At 40.8% G+C, this 27,563-nt stretch overlaps 1 protein-coding gene across 24 annotated transcripts in view; it reads left to right on the top strand.

The window, feature by feature from the left end:
* PCDH15 (protocadherin related 15) overlaps positions 1 to 27,563 on the top strand; it is a 609,044-nt gene that overhangs the window by 418,642 nt on the left and 162,839 nt on the right. For all 24 annotated transcript variants that reach the window (XM_083441352.1, XM_083441358.1, XM_083441371.1 and 21 more), the window contains 3 exons: positions 5,578 to 5,686; positions 12,800 to 12,912; positions 21,961 to 22,167. In XM_083441352.1, the coding sequence (XP_083297478.1) occupies positions 5,578 to 5,686; positions 12,800 to 12,912; positions 21,961 to 22,167 (429 nt within the window). The remainder of the gene's footprint in view (positions 1 to 5,577; positions 5,687 to 12,799; positions 12,913 to 21,960; positions 22,168 to 27,563) is intronic.

Here is a 27,563-nt window from a genome sequence, read left to right as displayed (position 1 = left end):
GAAGAATGTCAGGTGGGGCAGATGTGTTTTTGCCACTTTGCATGCCAGGCTAAAGGTAACGTGGGAAGCGCTGCCCACTGAGCCAAGCCAAACATTGCAACAAGAAATGGACGGTGAGGGTTGTCTAAGGCAAAACAAATGAAGTTGCCATGGCTTTCATAGGCTTCTCAATGCCTGCCTTATCTGCTACAACCTAAGCGTGGGTGATGCAAAATCTCTTTCTTTTCTCATTTATTTATAGGCTTGTGTGTAGGCATTTGAACTCCTAATCATTAGCATAAATAATTAAAGTAAATCAGTTTCTTATAACCTACTTTATAATGTCAATGGCATTTCATGAGGTGAATTCTGAGCAAAGAGCTTGTCTGCATGCCTGCATTATTTATTGTTAGCTGAGGAGTTAGCCTGCTGTCAGTTACAATGACAAGGGCATTACTGGGTATGGAAGTTTCTTTACAGTTCAGCATTTGATCCATATACTGGGGTTCTCTCCCTCACTATTAAGCACGTAGACTATAGTATTATCAGCATCCAAAAGAAGTTATAGCTTCTTGGCAACTAGATCTCACTGAGAGGGGCATACAAGGGGTGAATGTGTACCAGGTCCCATGTCATCAGGAACCCAGACTCTTAGCTTTCATTTAAAAAAAAAGCTCTTCAGAAAGTTATAAAACAAATTCTGGAGACTACTCCAAAGGCTTTGGCACTTCACAGACAGCCCCATTGCTAGGGAGTCTTAATCACTTCATCACTGCTGCAAGGCAATCAGAAGAAGGAATGTTGACCACCCCCTCCTGAGACTTGGGAGCGGGCCCTCCCAGAGGTGCAGAGAAATCAGGTGAACTTGGGTACAGAAAGATGCTGAGCTATGTTTGTTTAAACTCCTCATGTTTACATTACTTCATTCACTCCCCAAATGGGCTGCTTTTACGGAATCAAATACCATTGGGCAGCTTTGGTAGGTTTTCCAAATTGGTGGGTATTGCTGCCTCGAATGGGAGTGTATTGCATAGTTTATCTATGTGCTATGTGGTATATATTTATATCTTCCTTTTCCCTCCAAAAGCACAAGGTTGTATACATGTTTCTCCTCGCTCTGCTTTTATATTTGCAGCTAGATAAACTGGGGATGCAGGTGGTGTTGTGGTCTAAACCACTGAGCCTTGGGCTTGCCGATCGAAAGGTTGGCGGTTCAAATCCCCTGGTGAGCTCCAGTTGTGCGGTCCCAGCTCCTGCCAACCTAGCAGTTCAAAAGCACATCAAAGTGCAAGTAGATTAATAGATACCGCTCTGGCTGGAATGTAAACGGTGTTTCCGTGTGCTGCTCTGGTGTCTGTGTTCCATTGTGCCAGAAGCGGCTTAGTCATGCTGGCCGCATGACCTGGGAAAACTGTCTGTGGACAAACACTGGCTCCCTCAGCCTATAAAGTGAGATGAACCTCGCAACCCCAGAGTCGTTCGCAACTGGACTTGACTGTCAGGAGTACCTTTACCTTTTTAAACTGGGCTTAGTTAATATATGTACATAAGCAGTAGAAAAAGATAGAGGGGACGGGGCAGTGTTAGCAGGATGGAGAGGGTCCCAATCCACATACAGTGTGTACTGGGCCCAGGAAATTCTCTTGGCATCTATGTCCTTGAATAATGGTTCTGCACCTAAACATAGCAATAGCATTTTGGACAGAGGTTGAAAGAAAGAAAGAACAAGAAAAGGTAACATTGACTAACATCAATATTGTGATTCCTTTTGTAGTAGTGCAGCCTGTGCTTGTTTATTGGTGCAAAAATGATCTGATGTTAATTAACATACTTTCTTATGTTGAAACATTTTGGACACATTCCAGTCAATGTTAAGTACTTCTAAATGTCATCAGTTTCACTTGCTTAGACCTCTCATGCCGCTACCAATGCTGAAGTGCTTAATATTGTCTGGAATGTATCTTTCTGTTTGCAGTGATACAAATACACAAACACAAATACTTGTTTACTTTTAAGATGTTCATTTTAAAAAACAATGTAGCACATAGTAGTTTTTTAAATGGCAAAGGGAAGTGGGATCATCTATAAGGATGGTCCTGGTTGCGGGCAGGCCCCCAGGCCGATTCCATCCCCGCCCCCGGCATGGGCGGAGTAATGCCGTTATGCAAGGGTGGCACCACGATCACCCTGGCTTCTTGGCCAATCACTTTTGTGTGGGGTGATCATGGGGGGATATAAAAATGGCAGCGTGACGCGTGTCAGGCACCTGCTTCACACTGCCGAACATCTGCCCATCCACCCTTTATTTTAGATATCCTCTGGCCTTGCTTTGGACTTTGGTTGGTCGCCTGGCTTGGGAATTTTTCCATTTGCAGATTGGCATGGGCCACTTGGTTTTAGCCTACCTCTTAGCAATCATCACAACTTTGTAAGATTTGGTGGTTAGGCATTGGCTCATTGATTTGTGGGGGAAGTGAGGTCAGCCATCGCCTGCCCCTCCATTGACCAAGGGTATTCCGTTAAAGGAATCCAGGGCCTGGATCCTGTGTGAAGTCCGCTTGAGGGGCTAGGGACATTCCAGGCCTCTGGGGACACTGAGGAGAGCTACAGGCGGGTTCCCCTGATGTGGCTTCCTCTTTGGGTGGTTTACCCTTACTGACTTCCTGCAAAGGAGGCAGGAGTCCAATATAGTCCTTTACCAATGCCTAAGCCAATACCGCTCACATTTCTGTAATCGATAAAGTTGTGGCCTAAAATTTGCCCAATAACCTTAAACCAAAATTCTGTGTCAGTGTGAATTTTACTCTAACGAGGGGCTGGTTTGGGGGCCTTGCCACACAAGTCAGCGAATGACTGGTTTTTCACTGGTAGGACTTGGAATTATATCTCCAGTTCACAGGAAACTCACAAATCTTGACAGCTGCAACAGACTCCTTATGCACCAGAGATCCTTGAAGCTGCTGCAGTTGAGATCCGTCTTATACACTGCATTAGTCATACAAATGCAAATATCTGGGAGACTACCATAAATGTGCAAAAAGCAGCTTAATGCCATATATAAACAGGGCCAAACTGGAAAGCCCAGTGAACACATTTTTACTGCACAGTTGTTACTTGGCAAAATGCAGTGTTACAAAGTGTGTAAAAACACAAAGTGGTGTAACAACACCAACAGCGTATTGTATTTTGTAGCTCCGTTCAGTGTTCCTATTTGGTTAACCAAAAAGGTTTTAACTAGTTTCAGCAGTAAATACCGCAAAGAACATGAAACCCACTGCACCAGCCATTTTTATGGGCACAGGTTTTGTTTTGTTCTGTTTTCCCTATGCAAGTCGCTGGAAACAGCACGGGGGGGGGGGGGGATGCAAGAATTGCCTAGGGGCTACATACCCATAGCAGGGGGTACTTTGAAGGCCACATGGAGCCTTTGATAACTGCCCCAATGAATGTCATGAACACATTCAAACCAATGAAGACAAGTGACTAGATTTTTAATTCTTTATTGGTAAAGCACTTGGTTACATCAGCTCCTAACATTCAAATAATAGACAACGCTTCCTGCTAACTAGCTGTCCAAGGAACCTATGACTGCAGACGTGTCCCCCATCTCAGACAGTTGGAGCAACAGTGTAGCCCTGCCGCCCTGCCTTCTTAAACCCCCTTGTCTGACATGGTGCTCTCAAGCACCCAACAGCTCCAGCTGCTCCCACCACTTCAAGCCCCTCCTTGAGCAAGGAGACAGCAGAGGACTCCAAATACTCTTTCTGGGAGCACCACCGGCTCTCCAAACCCAGAGATCTCCTGAAGCTCTTCTCCTGCCTCCTCCTCCGCTACCTCTAGCTGCCTGGTCTCTTCCTGCTGACTCCCCACTTCCACCACCAGTAGCAGCTGTTTCATGGGCAGCACAGAACCCCACAAATCACTGGTCCCTTGCCCTGAATCATTCTCCCCACAGGCCTCCGTTGCCCACAAATTCCCCCACTCCTTGGGCTCCTGCCCATCCCTGGCATCAAAGCTCAGAAGCAGGTTCAAAGCTTCTAGAACACCCGCTTCACTTTGAACCACTGTGTGGAAGCCGCAGTTGGTTTGGGAGGTGAATGCCGCTACTGTTCTGTTTTAGATTCCTGCTAAATACCACATTTAAGGGGAAATCATGAATGATCTTTAATAAAAGATATCAAATCCTCCAGTAAAATTTAAATCTAACATTGTTGTGATAGGAAGTTGAAGTCTGCTAAGTTATAGCATATGTGTTCAAAAGTGGCACCTCTAAATAAGCACTTGGCTGTTTATCTTCCTGTCATATTATATGACAAGTATATAATGCCGAACTCAGAAACCTGCTATTTAAAATGGTTTGGTTTCCCCACATTCCATTTCTGAAATTTATGACTCATTTTCCATACATGCTTTGAATCACACCAAGCTATTCTTGAAGGGGTACGTGTGTGCGCATAAAACCCATGGGTTTTAAATCTTTTTTAAGGCAGTTCCTTTATGCGGCTGTACTGCTGCATTTTGACAGTAGCCTATATGTATTGCAACAGTGGGATTATAGTTAAAATGACTTCAGATTTAAAGCCTCTTTTTTTTAATCTCTCCAATGTACCACCTGTTAAAGTAGAATGGGAGAAGTTTAGCCATAAATCAATCACATGCATAAAGAAAAGTCCTATCTGTCTGTAGGTGGCTCATGCCCCAGGCTATTTTTAATGTAGATTTAAGAACTGATGAAATATGTACAAGCAAATGATGGTGATGATCTGTATTCATACAGTTTTTTAAAGGTTGTCACTCTCAATGAAATCTGTTCTTATCTGTGCCGCTGTTCAGTGCAGTATTAAAACTGTTGTGGATACATTGAAGTTGGTTGAAAACTAGAAAATGGCATCAGTCTCTTTGAGCCAATTTCTTACAGTCTAAAATACCTGCAGTCTAAAAATGGGTAAAACTTTCAAAAGGGTACATAATGCCAGAGCTGTGGTACTAATCAGTTTTCTCAAATCAAATGGAAACCAATAGCCACGAAATTGCAGAAACTTCCCAGGAATGTGAAACCCATCAGAACACTGGGGTGGAGGAGTAGATGGCATACCTTTGCTCTCTCAGCTGATGTAAGCAAGATCTGTGTCCTTATTCCCAACTTCAGATGCCTCAAACACAGATCTTGCTTATATCTGGGAAGCTAGTAGTGTCTCTCCTTCGAGAACTGATGTTGGGGCAAAAGACTTGCTGTGTGAGAGTATTGAACTGCCTCCTCCTATACTCAATTTGCATTTTTGTATATAAACTCGAACACTCCAGGAACACCTTAAGTCTCTTTACCAAAGTGAACAAAACCCAGATAAGTGGTGACTGCATATGCGTATCCAATTGTGAACCAATAGAACATTTCCTGTTGGTTTCAGTTGTTCTAGATTGTGCCTAAAATGTAGGTTTAAAAGTATTGCAAAATGATATGCTTGTGCAACTATATGCCGTCTGTCTACCATAGGGCATTATTTTATAGGGATTCGATACACAAGTTAACTTTAGTTACTATTAAGTAGAACCCACTTTGTAAATATTCTGTTATAATGTGTTTAACTTTTATTCCAGGCACGTGTGAACCCAATCAATGTCACACCAACTATACAAGCTATAGATCAGGACCGAAACATCCAGCCTCCTTCAGATCGGCCAGGGATCCTCTATTCCATCTTAGTTGGTTGGTATTTGATTACCTCACTATCTTTTACAATCAAACACTGTATTATCAGCAGGCAGGCAAAGATTAAGTGGGGCGCAGAAACCTAATAACAGATTCATGCTGAGTCTGGTGTGATAGCTGCTATTGTTCTATCCAAGTGTTTTACTGTGCGGTTTCTTCTTGTGGTTGTTTATTCCAAATTGGATTGCTGCTGTTTGAAGATTTAGCTTTCTTTTGGAAGGGTTTTGTTTTTGCCTCAGAATAATGAAGCAATTACATTAGATGAATCCAATGAAATGCTTGTCCATATACATAGATTTTGCTTCTAGACTATGTTGGGCTGATAAAAGAAAAATAAGAGGCGTAACAAAAACAAAAACCCCTTATGTTAGATTCTTTGGTTGCCATGATTTTTTTCCCTGAGCATAGGAAAAGTAGCTCATGAATAGTTCATAGGGTTAAGGGAGTGATAGTAACTCAGCAATAAAGCTCATACTCAGAAGTCCTAAGTTCACTCCCTGGAATTTCCAGTGAAAAGGGCTGGTTAGAGATGATGGGAAAGACTTCAGCTTGAACCCCTGTAGAGCTGCTGCCAGTCGCAGTAGGCAATATTGGGCTAGATCAGACATGGGGAACCTGTCACCCTTCAAATGCTGCGGGACTCCATTTACCATCAGCGACAGCCAGTATGAGCAGTGTTTAGGACTTATGGGGTTTACAGCTCAAAAGAGCCACACATTACCCAGCCCTGGGCTAAATGGACAAATAGCCTATGTCCTTGTGTTCTTCAATTCCTTGTCCTCCGTTTTAATATTTTCCCCGTTACTATGGATAGCCAGTTATTGCTGTTTCTTCATCGGTGCACTGCTAGAGGTACCACAATTTCAGTGGGTGGCGCTGTGGGTTAAACCACAGAGCCTAGGGCTTGCCGATCAGAAGGTTGGCGGTTTGAATCCCCGCGACGGGGTGAGCTCCCGTTCCTCGGTCCCTGCTCCTGCCATCCTAGCAGTTCAAAAGCACTTCAAAGATAAATAGGTACTGCTCTGGCGGGAAGGTAAACAGTGTTTCCATGCGCTGCTCTGGTTCGCCAGAAGCTGCTTAGTCATGCTGGCCACATGACCTGGAAGCTGTACACCGGCACCCTTGGCCAGTAAAGCGAGATGAGCGCCACAACCCAGAGTCGTTCATGACTGGACCTAACTGTCGGGGTCCCTTTACCTGTACCTCAGATGTTCTATTGCAATGGAATAATTAGAGAAGCATCAGCATTTGCACTGATGCAAATTTAGCTGCTCAAGGGCATAAGTTGGTCATTCACAAGACCACCTGCAGCATTGAGCATCATGTCATGTGTGGATATGATGTTGCCCCAAAGACTTGATGCAGTAAGGAGAGATGGGAGGGCTAAGTTAAAGAGTGCTGCTTCAGCTTCTGTGGCAGAAGCCTGTGCAGCAGTGTAAAACTAGGCTGTTGGGTAAGTTTGAAACAAAGATAAACTACTAAATTGCATAGAGCTTATTCATGCTTGAACTGTCCAGTAACTGGGACATAGTGATTAACCTGAGGTATAATAGGATTCTGGTATGTGTGTAGGAGCCGAGACTATCACATATAAAGATATTCCATTTGGAATTAAAGGTGGGTCATTTAATTATAGCAAAGCAAGGATTCTAAAGCAGGGTGGAATAATTTGAATGAAGGCGGCTTAAATGAATAATAGAAATCAAGACTTAAATAACCGGGTTGGCGGTGGGGAACTGATTTGAATAATTGATTTAAATCAGGTTTTCCATGTTATACGCTGTCTGTTTTCTTTACAAACTGTCTATTTTCTGGACAAACATGAGTACTAATTAGTTCCAATTAAAGCATATTGGTTTGCAATTAAATAAAGGCTTTATGATACTGAGGAGTGTGAGATATTTATCACACTATCCTATGTCTTTTGTACTATCTTTTGAGTGTATATGTGTTTGTGTGTGAGAGAGAGCCTTTGTGCACGCACATAATTGCATGATGTCTTTTGGATGCTCTCTGTTCACATCAAAGAACATTAAGCAAGACCAATTGCCTGAAGTGCCAATCATCCTAGACTGGACATATGCTATTTCATTTCACTGGTGACTTGGAAGAAATGTTTTATTAGGTTTAAATTCCTCACCAGGTTGTGTGTCTGGTGAGGTAGGTTTCATATCTACCTGGCTGAAGCAGGGTGCTTTGTTAAATACTGTATACAAAAATGGCTGCTCCTCTCAACATCTAGACAACCTGGTGACTTTGGGATGTTGTTGGACTCTAATTTCCATCAGTCTAGCATGGCCAATGGTGAGGAATGATGGGAGATGTAGTCCAACATTATCAGTAGCGTACCTACCATATTGGCATTGCCTGATCTAGCACTTTGTTTTGCTACTTTCAAGAACTGGTCAAGTGTTGATTCCTGTAACGGGGACTCATTGTGATCTTAAGAGAATCCCAGAAATCCCAGCTTCAGGAATATTTTGGTTGTGAAAGCCTTTGGAAAGACATGGTTGTTTTGAATTGCTCAGAGGCCATGTCCCAATACTCTGGCCTCCAACTGAATATATTGCCAGCCAGAAACTGTTTGCCAGCTCCCACAGTGTGCTCTCTTCCAAAGCAAAAGAAAAAGTGGGTACTGTTTTTTTCAAAAAATGTTGTTCTGTCAATGTGCTACAAACCATAAGCCTTCCAAGATTTGCTAGTAGGTGCTATGTCGTAATCCCAAACTACTGTTTTTCATAGAGAGTTCTGTTTTTATCAGCTGAAGTGGCATTTCAGCAGCACTTCCTTTTATCAGAGCATTCCAATAGGTGTCTGAGCCCTAGGAGATGATCATTTAAAATGTGGAGAAGATTACAACCCCTCTTATCCTTACTGAGCAATTTACGTAATTGCACGCCTAAGCGATTCAAGTACATTTTTGTGATCTCTTTCATCTTCCTTGCCACATATCCAGTTGCCCTGTAAAAACTAACTAACCAACTTCCCTCCTTCCTTCCTTCCTTCTTTCCTTCTTTCTTTCCTTTCCTCATACATTTCTGCTTATTAGTTAAGCCCCTGTTGCTGTTCGAATGTCTCATATCCTGATTGCTATAATATCATAGTCTGTCATATTTTGCTAAGAATAACAAGAAAATGGAGATGAGCAGACAGTTCATTATGCCACAGCTGCATTTGTAGAGCAGGAACATTTCGGGCTTCTCAGTCCATTTGATGTACTAATTATGGTTGGCTTGGTGCGTGTTCGCATTTCATCTAGCGTACGGCTGGTTCAGAAGCTGGAAAATCCCCCGCGCAGAGAAGCCCCATGGAGGAAATAGCATCTGTGCCCAGCTGTGTCCATTGTTACAACTGCCACTTCTCCAGAGCAATTTGCATGGGTGCAGTGGCAAATGTTTCCGGCCATCACTCTTTTCTGTGTTGTCATTGGGAAATGGCACCAGTTGAGTTTGTGGTGTGTGTGTGTGTGTGTGTGTGTGTGTTTAAAGGATTTTTTAACATGAATAAATTATGGATGAAGCATGACAAAGCATTAAAGAAGATAATGAAAAACAATTGTTTGTGGTGGAGGGGGAGAAGGATTAATACTTTTCAAAAATATCAGTAACAGGTTCAGATAATTGTGATTAACATTATTATTATTAATAATAATAATTTATACCCTGGCTTTTCCAGTGTCAAGGCAGCTTGCAGATTTAAAATTGGAACAGCTAAAATATAGGGCAAAAACAATGATTGAAACACATTTAAATATTGATAGAATTAAAAGTGTAGAGGTAAATCTATGAAAACCATACGAATAATTAAAATAAAAACAGCACGGCACCAGCCCTTTCATTAAAAGCAGTCCATTCCCCAAAGGCTGTTGGAACAAGAAAGTCTTCTCCTGCTGGTGGAAAGACAACAACTCTAGGGACATCTCTAGGGATGTTAGCTAGGGATGATGGGAGTTGTAGTCCCAAAACATCTGGAGGGCCGAGTTTGCCTATGCCTGCTCTAACCACTACTCCACACTGGCTACAACTACTAGCAGGCACCTTTTCCTTATGAAAAGAAAGATGCTCTCTTTGGGGCCCAAGTTTGGGAATCTCAGTCTCAAGGGCCTCTTGATTGACAGACTCAGGCTTGGACACAGGGACTGGGTTCATATTCAGCATCTCCACAGTTTACATGTTCTTCCCGATATAGCTGGTTCTTTCCCATTGTTTCAGAGTCCTTGGCTGCTCTCAGAGCTGAAGAATGGAAGAGTGGGCAACACCGAGCAAAGGGAGGTTGCATGAGTAGAACTCCCAGTTAGCTCCTATAACTCTGTATGCCATCCATTGTTTCTGATTTAAATCTGTCTATCTCTCTTTCTGTCTGTAAATACTGGTGGAAATATTGGTACTCATAGACTGTTTAATTCCAGCAATTTGATTACAACGTACAGCTTCATCATTTATAAACTAATGTTTTCTAATGATCAATCTCTTCTCTGTTCCATAACTTAACATTGCCAAGGTGACAAGCTAGGTTGAAACTGTAGGGGGATATAGATTGAGCATTTTTCAAAACACAATTCTATAGTGAATAGTCAGCAATTAAATTAACCTTTATTTTAATTTTAAACTGTTAAGACTTATCCATACAAAATTGAATAATTCACTCCCACCTTATCTAAGACGTTAACTGTACCCAGAAATAGCCAGTACTTATGAAGGACTATTTCAGATGCTATTTCCTTTCCATGCTTGTATCCTTAGAACTGCTCTGCATAACAGATTTTTCTAGCATCGCAACAGTCAGCCTTATTCTTGTCTGAATTTTAGCCACCAGACATACAGAACAATTGACTTACTGCTTTCGCGTATGCAATAGAATACAGCTGCTCTATTCCCTTTACCATTTATTTAATTTTTACAATAGCTTGATAGTTTCCATTCACAGAAAGGCATGGCTTTCATGCCACATTCTGACAAAGACAATCAGGACTCGTTTTAGCATACAATGTGAATTTCTCTAGGCTCTTTTCAAGGTTAGTCATCTCCACTGTCGGCAGTTCTGCAGAAAGAGAGAGGGGTATGGGGAGGGAGAGAGAAAAGATTGAGTGGCAAATCTCCTACGGGATGAGAATTTCCTAACAGAGCCCACACTTCCTGTAAGCTTTGGTGGATACAGTAGTGTTTTCCAGCTGGAAACACACAATTTACAATAACATCCATTTATTTTGCTTCTCATTATAGTAGCACTAACAAAGGCCAGCATTACCAATCATTGTATTATTAATACTTTCAATATATACATCCATGCACCCCTCACTCCATTCTGTGCTAGCTTTGCATTCAGCTACAACTATGAGTTATTGGTTTATTAACATACCACATCACGCACTTTTTCATAGGCTTTTGTTCCCTATGTGCATAGTAAGAAGCACAATTCCAAAAGAAGTTTGAATGTACTGATGCTGCACAGAGACACTTTTCTGCCTGTTTTTTTCCACGTGTTCAGACCAGAGCCCACAATAGGTCTTGAATGTGTGATGGGAGGGTTTCAGGCAAGGGGTTAACCTCTGACTACTACTCAGCTTTCATCCAAGAAATAAATTGCAGAGAAATCAGCTATACCAGCCAAGGAAGCCATCTTACAATTATAGGCACATGTGATTATAGGCCAACAGTGATTATCACTGTTCCCTATAAGAGCTTCTACCTAAGGCCTGCTGCAGCTCTGAACTACTAGGAGACCTGCTCTTCCTGACTGCAGAATCAAGAGCTGGAACTGATGCTGTAGGTACATCATGTCAGAAACACTGCTTTAGTATTCTTCCTTCTGGGGAGATCTAAAAGTCCATCTGGATAGAGCCTGTGCCTCTTCCAGGGGTGTTGTGAAGGAACAGAATGTATGTCTATCTAGCTGAATTCAGGAGGGCTATTTGGTGTCCCTAAAACTAAGTGCACCCAAAAGCATTTATCAGAATGGTGTTTCACTTACCAACCCTAGGAAATGTTTTGCAGTTTGATGCAGCCTGCAATACGTTTCATTACCGATCAAACCTCAGCAATCTATACTATCATTTTGCAACTAGAAAAGATTCTCTTTCTGAAATGGAACCACTCTGTATGGAAGACCCTAAAGACAGCGATGAGGATAACTCACTTTTCCCCCCTCTCTTATTTTTGTGCGCAATGGATAGAGACATTCATCTGCTCTGTGCATGGGTGAGCACTATACACAGATCTCCAGCACAGCAAGGGGTATAATTGTTAAAACGCCTAAGTGCGGATGCGCTGGGAGAGATGGGGAATGCTGCTGTAAAGTAATGCTTCTAAGAAATTGTTCTAGAAAATTGTTTCCTGCAGGAAAGAAGTAAGATTGTGTGAAAGTTCTCTCTCTTGTTACATTGCAAATAGATGTCATCTTTATTCTTGTTTGCATTCAGAGTTGTTATTCCATCCATCCCCTTGAACAAAAAAAAGTATGTATGCATGGAGTAATAACATTTTCCTGCACTTTTCTTGTGTGCAATTTTACAGCTTTTGGAAATGCCATACATATTCTATGTTGTAAGGAGTAAGAATGTTTCAGGAACGTTGGGAGGAATTACAGGGGGGAGGACTGCAGTGCAGTAAAGGAGCACATGTTTTGCATGCAGCAGTTCCCCAGTTCAAGGCCCAGAATCTCCAAGTAGGACTGGGAAAGACTGCTGCCCTGAAACCCTGGAAAGCCACAGCCAGTTGCTGTAGACCTTACTAGTTGATGTGGAACAATGGTTTGATTCCATATAATGGAGCTTCCGATGGCTTGATATAAAAGCTGCTGATCAAGTGTTCTCCACTTCAAATATTAGCATGCTGGCATTTCTACTCATCTCTCTTTTATGAAAAAATAAAGTCTCTTGAGGGACCCCAAACCTATTAAACATGGTGATCAAGGTCAAAAAGAAAGAAGGGTTTCTTATATGCAGCTCTATCGAATATTCACACTATGGTATTTCTTTTGTTTTTTTTGTTTTTGTTTTTAATTATTCCTTTATTGATTATTTGAGTTAATATATATTTAAAATAAAGTTTTGATTTTCCATGCTGATCCTTCTTCTCAATTATCTATTCAAACCTCGCTGTCTTTTTGCAGGGACTCCTGAGGATTATTCACAGTATTTCAGTATGAATGCGACAACTGCTGTACTCAGCCTCCTAAAGCCAATAAACAGGGATTTGCACCAGAAATTTGATTTGGTTATTAAGGTAATTTCAACTGAATTCTCATTTCCATGTGTTTGTACATTACTAAGTAGCAGTGTCCATGGAGAATGTGAGGATTCCTTATACAAAAAAGGGAACCGTCAACTTATAAACAAAGATTCTTCTAGCAGTAAGGTGTAAGTTTAATTCAGTGCCATATTAGAAGTAACTGATCTATATCATTGTAATTGCTTTGACAATAATGTTGCATGGGAGAAAACACACTGAACTTGGCATCCCTCAAACATTTGCTGGCATTTAGTTTCACTTCATTACATTCAGTGAACCTTCTGTCCCAAATCGGTCTTCTCCATTATGATGTTTTGGATTAAAATTCTCATGATTCCTGACCATTGGCCATGCTGGCTGGGACTGGAGTTGCAGTCCAAAATATTTGGATGGCACCAGGTTAGGGAAGGCTGCCCAATGTTTATGCATGTTAACTCAGAAGTAAGTCCCTCTGAGATCAATTTTATTTGTAGCCCAAGTAAATATGTACAGGATTACAACCAAAATCAAAATGAAGTTTTGCTGGGTTGTGCCTGAAATATTTGCTACAAAATGTAATTTTACAACTGCCTTTATATATTGCAATAAATTTTACTGACCATAATTCAATACAAAGTTAGGCATTATTAAGCCATTCAAAGGACTTCCCCACACCTAACGTTAGTCTCTTGTGGCTACCATGTTTTGATTTTCTGTCTTGAGGAGATGTGTTTTTCGGAGAAAATACAAACCCCAAGCTTTGTCTGAGACATGCCTGAATATATTTTTTCTTTGACATTTATAGATTTGATTTCATGTGGAAGACTGTGTGGGATTTAAAAACCCAATATTTTAAGTAACAAACTAGAAGTTTCATTCATTCATTCATTCCGCTGAGAGGCTTAGCTTGCAATTCTGTATATTCTTAGTTGGGAGTTAGTTACTCTGAATTCAATAAGACTTATTCTGAGTCGACATACATATGATTGCAGCTTCAGGCAGCCATTTTCCCCAGAAGATAGCACTTTTTCTGTTGCCACTTCACCATGGGCTCTGAGCGCTTGTCAGAGAATCCAGCCTACCCTAGATATTCATGCTTTATGAAAAGGCCCTGAAATCACAGTTGCTGACAAAATGGAAGTTAAAAAGTTCATTGTAACTTGGGATTTCCCCCTGCAGACAGCCATGATGAATCTCATTCTGAATGTAGTGGGAACAGTTCTTACCTGTGTCCACTCTGAGGCTGCAGTCCTATGGTCCCTGGGAGGATATCCTAGAGGCCATGGGATGTTTTTATCTCCCTCTCCACCAAGAGGGGTACACCCTTTTAAGAGGGATCTCCAACCTTGTGTGTGGTGGGATAGAGTGGGAGAAAGCTTGGCTCCAAATTATTCAGAGCATTCCTAGTCTCCCAACATGACCCCCAAATGAGGCAATGGTCCTGAAGTTGCCACGTGTATTTCCCCTGTCAGTGGTAAAGGGAAGAAAGAGGGCAAGCCCTTTTCCTTGCTCCTTTATACACGGCCACTACACAACCAGCAGCATTTTGCCTTCATTGCCCCCTCCCCATAGATCCTACAGTAGGATTGTTTTTTTTTTTTATCAGGTAGTTGTTCATCAGTATATTCTGTCAAACCCATATAAGCTTCAAGGGACACCAAGTATATACTGTCTGTATCAATGGTTTTATGCTGTTTAAGGTGATGATTACCATTTGAGTATGGTAAATATATGCAAACTTTTTCTTTCTCTCCCTCTTCACGTGTATATACATATACAACCATATGCTGTACTAGTTTGCTTCCATATGAATATTTGTTAAGTAATGTGACAGCTATTGATGCCATTAATTATAGGGAATTTATTGAACAATTCATTTTCATGCCTTAGTTGTTAGACTACTTCTCTTATTTGAGTGCTTCAGATGTGCATAGATGTTAGTTAAGACAAATGCTTTCAGACATTTGAGTGCTTGGACCCACATTCACAAATACCTGTTAGTTTTTACTGGAAAAAATAACCGGGGATTGGTGCTAAGTAACTCTATAACAATCTTTAAAAGAAAAAAAACCCACCAATTTCCCATGGTCACATTGTAGTACCTTAATAACTGGCTATATTATTAATGGAAATTTTTACAGGCATTATTAGATTCGAATTACCATGGTTGGTGAGTAGTTGAGTGGATAATAAGCAAGGGTATCAATCTGTAAGACTAATAATATGCCACATGCTTGAATAGTATCATTTAGCACAACAGTGTCGAAAGTTCCATTAAGCTGGCAAGATGTGGCAAATTTGCTTATCTGGGCTTGTGTTTTGTAGTGTGTAACTCAACAAAATATCTCTCTTTATATCTGAAGGCAAACCTATTCATAAAGCCAAGTAGCACCAGCATTAATAAGTTTTCCGTACAAATTTTAATGATACCCTCAAAAAAAAAAAATATGTATTTGTCCTTATCTTGGGGAAAGCTTCTACCCTACTTCCATTACAAGTTGTTCCCTTGAATTTATACTTCATGTGATAAATTATTTTGGATGAATTTTCTGTTATATTTTTGTGAACCTCTGCTGTAGTATTCAGTGAATGAATAGTGCTACAATTGTGCTGAAAAGTTGGGAATTATACATACTAACAGATACCTCAATTAACTGAGTGCCAATCCTTATATAGGCCAAATAGTACCATAATTTGGTGGAAGACCAAAGGTTTGCAGAAGTGTGTGTGTCTGTGTGTGTGTGTGTGTGTGAGAGAGAGAGAGAGAGAGAGAGAGAGAGAGAGAGAGAGAGAGAAATGGTCTGGCAAAGTTTGAGCATACCAAGAGGTCATGGAATGCTAACTGATTGTTGGACGGGATAGAGGTAAGGAATAATGGAGCGGAGTATCCTGAAAGGAAGAAGGTGTCAACCAGCTAGTAATGACTGGAGTATACTTCAACATTTTGTTGCAGATCCCACTTGTATTATTCTTAAGATAGTATAGAATCATTCTGAGCCTTCTGTGAAGGATCAATTGACCATAAGTCAATGAATTTTTTTGAGAATTATTCTCTGTGTACAAAACTTGGTGGCTCTAAGTAGTTTGACTGGTTCCTTGCCTTGTCAGGTTGGTGACAGGTTAAATATCACCTGGAACCCCTAAGCACTTTTCTCTTCTAAAACTGCTTTCCTGAAAAAATCTAGTAAAGGGGTGACACTTCACAGGACCAGCCCTGCCATTAGGCAAAGTGAGGTTGCTAACAGGCAGTTGATCTATTCTAGGGTATCATGAAAGGTTAGGAAATTGTTAGCTCCTTAATTTAGTTTATTTTTTTACTCTTGGAGTAGTGCCTGTATGCTTCTCTGTCATATGTAACAAAATAACCTGGCCAGCTTTGGGGACTGTGCACCTTGCCTTGTTCTATCTCGGACAGGAAAATGCCTTGGGCCAGCCTGGGATGATGGATAGCCTGTGTGAAATGCAGTGTGAAAGCTGCTCTATCATTGCAGCCCTGAGCCTAAGTAGGAGAAACATGTTACATCAGCTGAATCAGCCCATGAATGCATGATGCTATGTACTAACACATCAATGTGGGAGCATGACAAACTCCTAGGCTACTAGCCTAGATCAAAAACCACAACACAGAATGAAAAAGCCATACTGAACTAGCATCTTGTTTTATAATAAGGGCTTACATAGATTGGTGAAAATTTTGCTTCTGTGTTACAGCCAACAAATTACAAAACATGATAAGAGTTTCCATTACAATTCTGATTAACAATGTGTGTGTGTGTGTGTGTGTGTGTGTGTACTGTGCTTTGCTTTGCTTTGATAATCCATGATTATTATGTGGGGCTGGGAAGGGAAAAAGCCGTGAATTGTTTTTAGCTCCTTTCCCTTTGCAGCTTTAGGTCTGTGAGGGATTCCTGAACTTGGTTAGTAACAATGACCCCTACTTAATTGCACTGGCTACCTAATTAAGGTTGGATTTGGTTGAGTGGCGAGTGAGGTAAACTGAAGGAACAGGTGCAAAGGACTGCTTTGCAAAGGAGGGCACCCTGCCTACTTATTGTGAAAGATACAAAGGCAGAATCACTAGATTGGAAAGGATACTTTGCTTTACATTGTCTCTATTGCTTGAGTTTTAAGGCTTCCAAATTTCCTTAATCAGATTGATTAATCTGACCTCTGATTATTATTGTTAATTTGTACAGAGCCATCTCTGTGCAGAGTCCAAGAGAGCAACTTGCTGCCCAAAGGAGCTTACAGTCTAGAATTCAACATAGGGAAAATAACACAGGAAGGGTAAAGAAGCAGCGGCAGCGATAAACTAGGCAAAAAGAATATGCATTTGACATATGCATGATTGCAAGCTTAGTTTCAGTAAGACATGAGAACTAGTGGGGTTTGCCCAGCCCAAAGGCTTGACAGAAAAGTTGGGTTTTGAAGGGGGATTTGATGGAAGTAGGAGAGGTTCCTCGTGCAGAAGTTCTGGAAGGCACTTCTGAGCATGATAGGCAGTAAGAGAGAGAGATGGTTTGAGCAGATGCTAGCTTTTATATATTTGCAGTGAATTTGATTAATAATAATAATAATAATAATAATAATAATAATAATAATAATAATAATTTTAAAAAATTACTTATACCCTGCCCATCTGGCTGGGTTTCCCCAGCCACTCTGAGCACTTCCAACAAGAGATTAAAAATACATTAAAACACCAATCATTAAAAAAATCCCTAAACAGGGCTGCCTTCAGATGTCTTCTAAATGTCAGATAGTTATTTATTTCTTTGACATTTGATTGGGAGGGCATTCCACAAGGCAGGCGCCACTTCTGAGAAGGCCCTCTAGCTGGTTCCCTGTAACCTCACTTAGTGCAGTGAGGGAACTGCCAGAAGGCCCTCAGCGCTGGACCTCAGTGTCTGGGTAGAACTATGGACGTGGAAACGCTCCTTCAGGTATACTGGGCCAAGGACGTTTAGGGCTTTAAAGTTCAGCACCAACACTTTGAATTGTGCTCAGAAACTTACTGGGAGCCAATGTAGGTCTTTCAAGACTGGTGTTATATGGTCTCGGCGGCCACTTGGCAGCTGCTGTCTACAACATACCTATTGAGTTGAATGTACTGTGAGGTCCAGAAGGGCCTCCTGTGATTGAATGATGGCTGGGCATATTGCTGTGCACCTTGGTGGCAGGGATGGGTTGTGTCATGGTTCCTATCTTTGAGAAAGTAGCCGAAGAAAACTGTTGTTGCTGTTTCATTAGGTATATTAGCACTGTGGGTAAAAATATATGCTAAGTACTTAGAATACTCAGAAATTGCCATAATAGAACTATTGGCATATAGGCTGGCTTAGAGAAGAAAGACCCACTAATGAAAAGTTCTTACATCTTGTCGCCCTTAAATATGCTCAGGATATATATAGATATATTATATTCAGCATTAGTTGACCCTTCTGTCAGCATTTGATCTTATTAGTATAGGCAGAAAGGTATAAATTCAGCCAGATGAATATTGATTGGAGACTTTTTGTTTCTCATCAAATCACAAAACTTCCTTCAAGGTCAGGCTTGAAGAGCAATAAAAGCATTCCACCCTGATCTCAGGAGGCATTTGGCAAGGATAACTTTTGGCCCAAATTTTATTCAAATTCTTTATAAATATTACATAGCTTCTGATTTGTTGAATAATCAGTTATTTCCTTTCACTCTCCTAGACAAGAAAATGTATATTTTTTGTTATGTGCAATTGTGTGTTGATCTCCAGTAGGTCTGAATTGGTCATTAAAATATTTCAGTGCATTCCTTAGTTGTGAACATTTAGTTTTTTAAAAAACCAAGCAGACACTTCTCTACTGTAGTGTCCTCCATTAGCAACCTGGGTATTTACTGAGCGGCAATTTGATAGGAAATATTCAGTTAGCCAACAGATCAGAAATGAAATGGGTATTTTCAAACAAAACAATAAATAAATGCAGAATTCTGAGTACAGCTGATGCAATGCCTTCGTTTTGGGGAAGCAAAAGTAGATGTTGTTTTCTCAGCTCTCACTAACCTCAAAGCAAAGACTAAACTCAACTTCTTCAGATCACATCTTTGATTAGACTGGCCATGTCTCTTTCCTTACCGAAAGCAGCCATGGGCAGTCCCAGTCTCAGTTAAAGCAACACCATGGTGGGATCCCAAACAGGATTAGGACCACTGTTTTCCCACTGGAAATTGACACCTCCATCTCACATCTGCTACTTGTCCCCCTGAAATGTGCACCATCTCTCCTCCACTGCAGTTTTGGTGTTATATTATTCAACAACCATTAATCCTATGTTTTGGACTCTAAATGTCCTTTTTGCTTTATAATTTCTTGACAGTTACCTGTTCCTTGTGGCCATGCTGGTGTTTAAAATGTTGGACAAATAAGGAAAGGTACAGAAACACATAATTCTGTGTACAGTGGTACCTCAGGTTACATACACTTCAGGTTACATACGCTTCAGGTTACAGACTCTTCTAACCCAGAAATAGTGCTTCAGGTTAAGAACTTTGCTTCAGGATGATAACAGAAATCGTGCTCCAGCGGCAGCAGGAGGCCCCATTAGCTAAAGTGGTGCTTCAGGTTAAGAACAGTTTCAGGTTAAGTACGGACTTCCGGAACGAATTAAATACTTAACCTGAGGTACCACTGTATTGCATAATTCCTTGTCCTTTGCTGATATTGCACCTCTGTTGGCCAAAATGTCCAGGAACTTCAAAAAAATCAAGGTTGAGGAATCTATGGCCCTCCAGATATTGTTGGACCCCCACTGCTATCTTCCCCAGGCAGCACTGGCAAAATTGAGGGTGATGAGAGTTCATTACAGGGAAGCTTAAAGGCAAATACAACTAAAATGCTATTCACTTTCCTATTCCTGGCACTTTTATTGAAGGAGATCTCAGTTTACTTTTTTTTTAAAGCAAAACAAAAACCCATAAGCCTTTGCTGCTGTTGATGCTTCATGTGGAAGGAGAACAACATGATTATGTCATTCCTGCCCTCTGTACGATAAGTCAGCCCATAGTATTGTGTCCAGATAATTTTGCCCTCCTATAGCACAAGGAAAGGGAGATGTTTGGATCAGCACTGAATTTGGGCAGCGAGAAATGAAAATATATATTTAACATAGGTGTCTGTGTATGCATGTGTTTGTGTTTGTGTGTGTGTGTGTGTGTGCGCACACACACACACACACACACCCTATATTAAATACTTGCACAATCTCATCTCATGAAGGTGACAGATTCATTACACTGATTATTTGTGGTTAAATGATCTCTAGTAGTGGAGGAATTGAGCGCAATCAATTTTCCTCTGAGTATGTTTCTGATTGACACAGATTTTTTAAAACCTGGCCATCCTATCTGCCTCCCCACCCCCACCCTCCTTCTCTCTGTGTGCGCATAGATGTAGTGGTGAGGAAGTAGGAAGAGTTCAAAAATACCATATCAGCATTTTCTACCTATTTCTGACACAGCTGGTGTTTAATTGGAGTAGACTTTGATATTTAGAATTAATGGTTATCCTTTAAAATGAACGAGGTGGTGTTTTTTACTACATAATTTAGAATGTGCAGCAGTGATGCAGTCAGTAATTTTTTCCTTACTTGCCAAGGAGATATTTATTATTTGATGGGTGATGCTGAGATTTATAGTGATGGGTTGGAATCCTAAATAGAGTATGAAGTTCCTGGCATCCATCCCAGCCCCCAAGATCCAATTAGGGCTGGTCTCAATCTTTAATTGGACTCATTTTGACTTGCCTCTTCGACAGGGCTCGACACAAGACCCTCAGTGTTGCTGCCCTCTATTTCCCTAACGCACCAAGATAGGACAATAGTGACCAAGGTTCAACTCAGGTGCTGCATTTAAGGTCTCCATTAGGCCCCACATCCTGCCATGAGCCGGTTCAGAAGCTAGAACTGAAGAGAAGCCGAGTGGTTCAATTAAGAAATTGTGAAATGAACACAATACTTCCACGAGAAAAGTTTTCATGAAATGGAAATGTGGGAAATGTGGGTAAATTTTACCGTTGTACAGTAGGTTAGTTTCTGCACACACTCGCACACTCCTTTTTCTCTGTAGACTTTTCCACTCGCTACCATGTCCACCAGGACAGTATGTCCTTAGCTCTTAAACTTAGTATTGGAGTGATAAATCGGTCTGATCCAGCCATACATTCCTTAAAAAATGTGATGCTGTTTTGTATCCCATTCCCAATCTGTGTTACAGAAACAAACTTGTGCGGATTAATCCCTATTCTCCCATTCATACACCCCAAATATTCTTGGAGGCCCCTTCAACGCTCTAAAGCAGGGGTCAGCAACCTTTTTCAGACCATGTGGTGGGCCAGACTATACTTTGTGGGGGGGGGGGGGGATGAACGAATTCCTATGCCCCACAAATAACCCAGAGATGCATTTTAAATAAAAGCACACATTCTACTCAAGTAAAAACACTAGGCAGGCCCCACAAATAACCCAGAGATGCATTTTAAATAAAAGGACACATTCTACTCATGTAAAAACACGCTGATTCCCGGACCATCCTTGGGCCAGATTGAGAAGGCGATTGGGCCGCATCCGGCCCACGGGCCTTAGTTTGCCTACCCGTGCTAGAGCAGGGGCCTGAAAGTAAAGGGGACCGGGAAAGGGTATAGAAGCCCTGTTCCACAAGCGCACACCTGATCACACTACATGGGATCTTTCTTGGGGCTTCAAAATGACAATGACCTCTGGAATGTGGTGTCTTACGCACAGTCCTTCCTTGAGTGCAATGCTTAATATTATTTGGTTATTTATTTATAAGAATAAATGCTTTTGCCAGTTATGGTTATTTAAAAATTTGTTATTACTCTGTGTGTGTGTGTGTGGTGGCTGGTTGGTTTTTAACATTTGTAATAATATTTTTGGAAGCTGGCTTGCAAGGGCCTCCTAAAAGACATCTTACGAATGTTTTTAATGAATAAATAAATTCTCTTGGAGTTAATAGCCCTACTTGGATGTGGGCTAACTTTAACAGTAACAAACACACCTTTTGTTTTTGTAGGCAGAACAAGACAATGGTCATCCTCTTCCAGCATTTGCCAATCTACATATTGAAGTTCTAGATGAAAACAATCAGAAGCCTTACTTCACAGAAGCAGCGTATGAGGGCTTTATTTTAGAGTCCTCCCCTGTGGGTACAACGATCTCAGATAACCAGAACTTGACGTCTCCACTGCAGATCATAGCTTTGGATAACGATGTAGAAGAGGTTTGTGTTTTGCATTGTTAAAACATTTAAGTGTGCTCTGTAAAATGCCATATTTGTCCATAAACGCTGGATGATTACATAAATAGATTTTTAATAACCCAATTGCACCAAGGTTTACCAGTGTAACTGCTGCATGTGACACACACACAATAAAATGGGTTAAAATAAATATCAGAATTTTTGGAAACAGTCCTCAACAGATTACTTTCCCACAGTACAAAGACTGTTTCAGGCTAATCTCTTGTTTCTGTGATCCATTAAAAAGCAGTGAAATATTTTCTCGAGTGGCTTTTGCAACTGAAGTGTTTCAATTCCAGGCTAGAATGGCAATAATGTACTTGAAGGGGCTCTGATTCAGGGTTTTTTTTCTGATTAGTTCAGGCCATTAGACAAATTCAGGCAGGAATGGCGAACAAAGTTTAACAATAAGGCCTGATTAACCATTAGGACGGTTAGCTAAGGAAGTTTTGAAATTCCATCCATAGTAGTAAAAAGATACGTTTTTGCAATTTAGAAGGAAACAAAACATTGTGTAGAAGGCAGATCATAATATTCTTCATGATAAAGTCTTAAGTGATAACTGTGGATAAACCTGGATGCTTTTTCACAGATACTATGGATGCAGCTTCACAGATTGTCACCACCCAATCATAGCATAGGCAGAATGGCTAGATGCAGAGAAGGACAGGACCCCAGTACTTTCAAGAGTTCTACAGAGGGCATACACCTTATAATGTAGTAGTTAGAAAAGCTACTCTTCTAATGTTTTACCCCATAGACTGGTCTCCAAGCCCTCCACTATTCTCTGTCTTGTTCAAGCCTCTTGAGGTCAGCATATGTCTCCTCCCCTTTCTCATATTTAGTTTATTTTATGCAGCCATAGGTAGATGCCTTCCTATTCTACCAATCCCCCTTCAATCATATCTTTGACAAGTTCCCCATTTATTTATTTATTTATTTATTTATTTAAGAATGTGCTCTATTGTACTCGATTGCCTGCCTCTTAGTAGTGAAAAGAATTAAGGATGTGTTTAAATTTTGCCCATTGACACGAGAATTTCTAGATACTTAAAAAATTCAGGGCACAAGTTCATGACACAAATTCACACATAGTATATACACATAGAGCAAATCATATTTATGATGCAAATTTAAACAGACTTTCAGAGGGGAAAACAAAAATCCAGCTTTAGTTTACTTTGAGCTGCGGGATGAAAACAGGATATTCTTGACCTGACACATTAATTTCCCACTAGGCAAATTAAGAGGTTAGGTGGGTGGAGTCTTACTGGTACTGTTCTTTTGCAGCATCTCCCAGTGAGTAAATTGTTTTTCAAGTTTAAAAAACGGAGTAGGGACAGGATCCACTTCAAAAGGCTTGGGGCTTAGGCCTAAGAGCCACCTGCTAACAGTGCTGTTCCTCGCCGAAATCTATAGGACCAGGATCATGCCTCACTTTTTTATGGTGTTTTTCTTCATACCATCACAATCTTCCAGAACCTTGAAAGTTGTTGCTGCAGTTCCTATAAGTGTCTGGTGCATGATCTTCAAATACACATTCACACAGACGGTTCATCATGGGGAGCAACTCTCTTGATGGATGCATTATTTACTAGCAGCTGGCATCTGATGACCATGCCATACAGTGTGGTCCACAGGTAGAGACATGTGGGAATAGGCTGTTGGGATGACTTCCAAAATGCCTTGTTTCCTCTTGTCTGATTTTACCCAGGTTTCCAGCCTACTGATTGTTTTGAAACTGGAAGGAGGTTTTGTAGTTCAGCATAGCCTGTCAGCACATTGAATCTATATAGTACTGAAGACACCAAATTCGCAGACCCATGTTGCCAGGATAAGTGGGTGGGGAGGAAGAGAGAAAATGTGTTTCACTGATGGAATTAGACCCCTAAGAACATAGGAAGCTGCCTAATACTGAGTCAGACCAATGGTCCATCCAGCTCAGTATTATCTAATTTGTAAGGTTCTGTTCGAATGTTGTAATTTGCCCTGGGACCATAGAGTAAAGGTTAGGATGGTGGTGATAATGTTAATACATTGTTAATACACACTGGGGAGACAGTGTGGTGTAGTGGTTAAGAGCGGTAGTCTCGTAATCTGGGGAACTGGACTCGCGTCTCCGCTCCTCCACATGCACCTGCTGGCTGACCTTGGGCTAGTCACACTTCTCTGAAGTCTCTCAGCCCCACTTACCTCACAGAGTGTTTGTTGTGGGGGAGGAAGGAAAAGGAGACTGTTAGCTGCTTTGAGACTCCAAACTCTTCTTCTTCTTCTTCTACATTGACTGGTTTTCAGAGCCTCTCCCAGTCCCACCTGAATATGCCAGGAATTGAACTTGTGACCTTCTGCATGCAAAGTTCTATCACTGAGCTACAGCACTTCCTCCTGGTTGCTCAGGTCTGGGATGTTGACAAATTTATAATTATTCCTGGAATTTTAGGTAGGGACCACATCAGGAGTAAGAAGAGGTGGTGGCCTGTTAGCAGCTGCATCATCCTTGGAAAGAGAAGAAACCTCCTTCCTAACCTCACCAGCAGTTCTGTCACTCACTCCAGTATTTTAGGAGCCTGTGGCTATTGGATTCCTAGACTTTGCATCCCTGACTTTCAGTTTCCAGAAGCAATACAGGAGCATTAGGACTCTGTAGAACTTGCATTAGCTTGTTGGACTTTTAGAAGGATTAAAAGAAAGTGGAGCTTTGGGGGCCATGAAGCTTTTAAATAGGTCATCAGACTATATAAATAAATGCTTGTATGTCAAAACAGGTATCTCTGTGACTAGATAGACTCAATGGCAGCACAGGGAAAAGGAAAGGGGAATAGAATTAGCTGCTTAAGTAATTTTTCAAGAATACTTTCAGTCAAGTTTTTTAAAGAGTCAACTTTGTCAACTAACATCACTGTAATCTCATTTACATATTATCAAAAATATTTAATTCAAAATTAAAACACGGTAAATTTGTTTTCCTCCATTAAATCAAAAACAGAAATAAAGATTCAATGCTAATTTAACTCCCTGTAGACGAACCCCTGGGGTGTAACAATTTGATTTCTGCATGTGAGAACATGAGCATCTGAAGATTTGGTAAAATTAATGAACATGCATTTTCCCTCTTGAATCGAAAGACAGAAGTTAGTGTTAATAATCGTGTGGAGTTCACAAGCTCAGACATGGAATTAGTGTAGAACATTAAGTATTCATTTTAGCATGAGACTTCTGCATTAGCTCCAAGCTCAACATTAACTCTGTAGCAGAATGTGTAGATGAGGCCTGTGAAACTTGTGATCCACAAAGTGATTTATGCTCTTGAGCTATCTATGTTATCCTACCCAGAAGGCTGATCTACAATAGAAGGAAATTATAAATGCAAACAACAACAGCTGGCATCATGCAGGCTCCAAAGTCAGTAAAGCAACATGGCATATTATGGTTTAAGACAGTGTGGAAGGGATTATAAACCTTGTTGTGTGACTCAGGGAAACTAACATAGACAGCTAGTCAGTATGGTCCCTCTGGCACAGTTCAACTGGCCCTGAAAAAATGCTCTGTCCCTTTCAGGGAGAGAGATATTTCTCATGGAAGCCAATTATAACCTCTATTGGTTGTACCTTACCTCTAATACCATAGTTTGTAATCCCATGTGTGTGGCAAAGATGGTTCTTCTGGGCCATCATTTGCAATATTTTTCAGAGTTGTCAATTGAACTGGGAAACAATTCTGAGGTTTCTCAGCAGATTTCTGGCAAAAAAAAACCAAAATTCATGATGGAGATGTTGAAATTCATTGCCAAGGTGATTCAGGAAAGAATCTTTTGAACTTCTGTTCACTAAACTGAAACTTATTGTTGTGTTTACATCTATTTAGTTCCCTGGAGGTTTGGTTAGTTCACATACAGCTCAGAGCAGAATACTACTCTTTAGCCTATATTCAGTCCCTTATGTATTCTCAAAGGTTACTGCAGACCCTAGAGCTCACCTCAACCCCTTTATTTGAGTTTGCATCCACATCTAACTAGATGATATTCTAAGAAGACATTTCTGTCCCACCCATAATTGCTACAAGATATGCACTATATGGATTTCCATAGCCGCCTTGTCATTAGGTATTAAACAAACTTCAGGGCAGAAGCTACAACCTCCTCAAACACCACAGAGCCAGGTGCCGATTCTGCAAACCCTGTAGTATTGTTTCTCCCCACAAGGCAAGACTACACCTCCCTCCTAGTCTGTGGCAAGGGGCAGTGAGCATCCTTAGCTCCTTGCACTGCTACTCTGCTGTGGTGCTTCTAAATGTATGGTGCAGCTCCCAATATGCAAAGTTATGAGCAGGGCCTCTTCCCAAGACACTGCACCATGTGTCCCAGGAGACAGAGTCACCCTGAGGACTAACAAGGCTTTCTGCTGAAATATCTATGCTCTGTCTATGCTCCTTGCTTTGCCCTGGCTGGAGACAAAGGCAAGATGAATTATGGCTTTACCCCTGCTTTTTCCCCACAGGTTGCAAGACCTTGGATGAATCAATACAGTGGGACTGTATCCAATATCCAAATTCATAGCTCCTGATGTTTAGTACAAATAACATCTTCATAGTATAGGAAATGAACACAGTGGTGTCAGGTTCCTGTGGCCAACAACAAAATCCACCCCTAACCTCTGCTTTTGTTCAAAAGCTTTACCTTCATAAACACAGTGTTTTCTGAGGAATAACCAACACTGGTTTTCCATAAGAGAAGATGTTGGGGAACCGCAGTGTACCTGTATAAATGTTATTTAGGGATTCTAATTTCCCCAACTAACAACTTACCAGCCAGGTAGCTTTTTCTTTTTTTACATCTACTTCCACTCTTTTAACCTTCTTAAGAGATGGTGCAGAAATATTACTTCTGTTTCCTGCAAATCACAACATGTGTGTGCGACCTAACAGTGTGACATTGTTAACTTCAGAAGAGAGAGTGCACATGAGCTCGTGACTCCCCTTTCATGAATAGGGAAATGTCAGTGGTGATTATAAAGGGAAAGTGTTTTGAGTGTTAGATTAGGTCTAAATTTGTAATCTTTACAAAGGAAAGAAGATCCTGATAGTGCTTTTGTTTGGTGGTCCATTGCTTTTACATGTCTTATTTCAATAGCTTTTTAAAGTGGTTCCAGGCATTATATAAGTTTACTGCTTACACTTATTTTATTTTCTATTTGCTTCGTTTTGTTTTTTAGGTCCCACCAGGTGCCAATCCTGTAGGTATTTTTAGATGTTTGTGTTGGTGTGTTAACTCCTTCCTACTCATCAACTTTACTTTTCCTCACCTTTCTTCCTGTCTAAAAAAAAAAAAATTAAAAAAATTGAGCTGTCCTTTTCTGAATATACTTTTTCAAAACACTAAT

Source organism: Podarcis tiliguerta, assembly GCF_965153285.1.
Source record: "Podarcis tiliguerta genome assembly, chromosome: 5".
Classification (NCBI taxonomy): domain Eukaryota; kingdom Metazoa; phylum Chordata; class Lepidosauria; order Squamata; family Lacertidae; genus Podarcis; species Podarcis tiliguerta.
The sequence above is the reverse complement of the archived record's forward strand: the minus strand, read 5'-3'. Positions and strand labels throughout refer to the sequence as shown.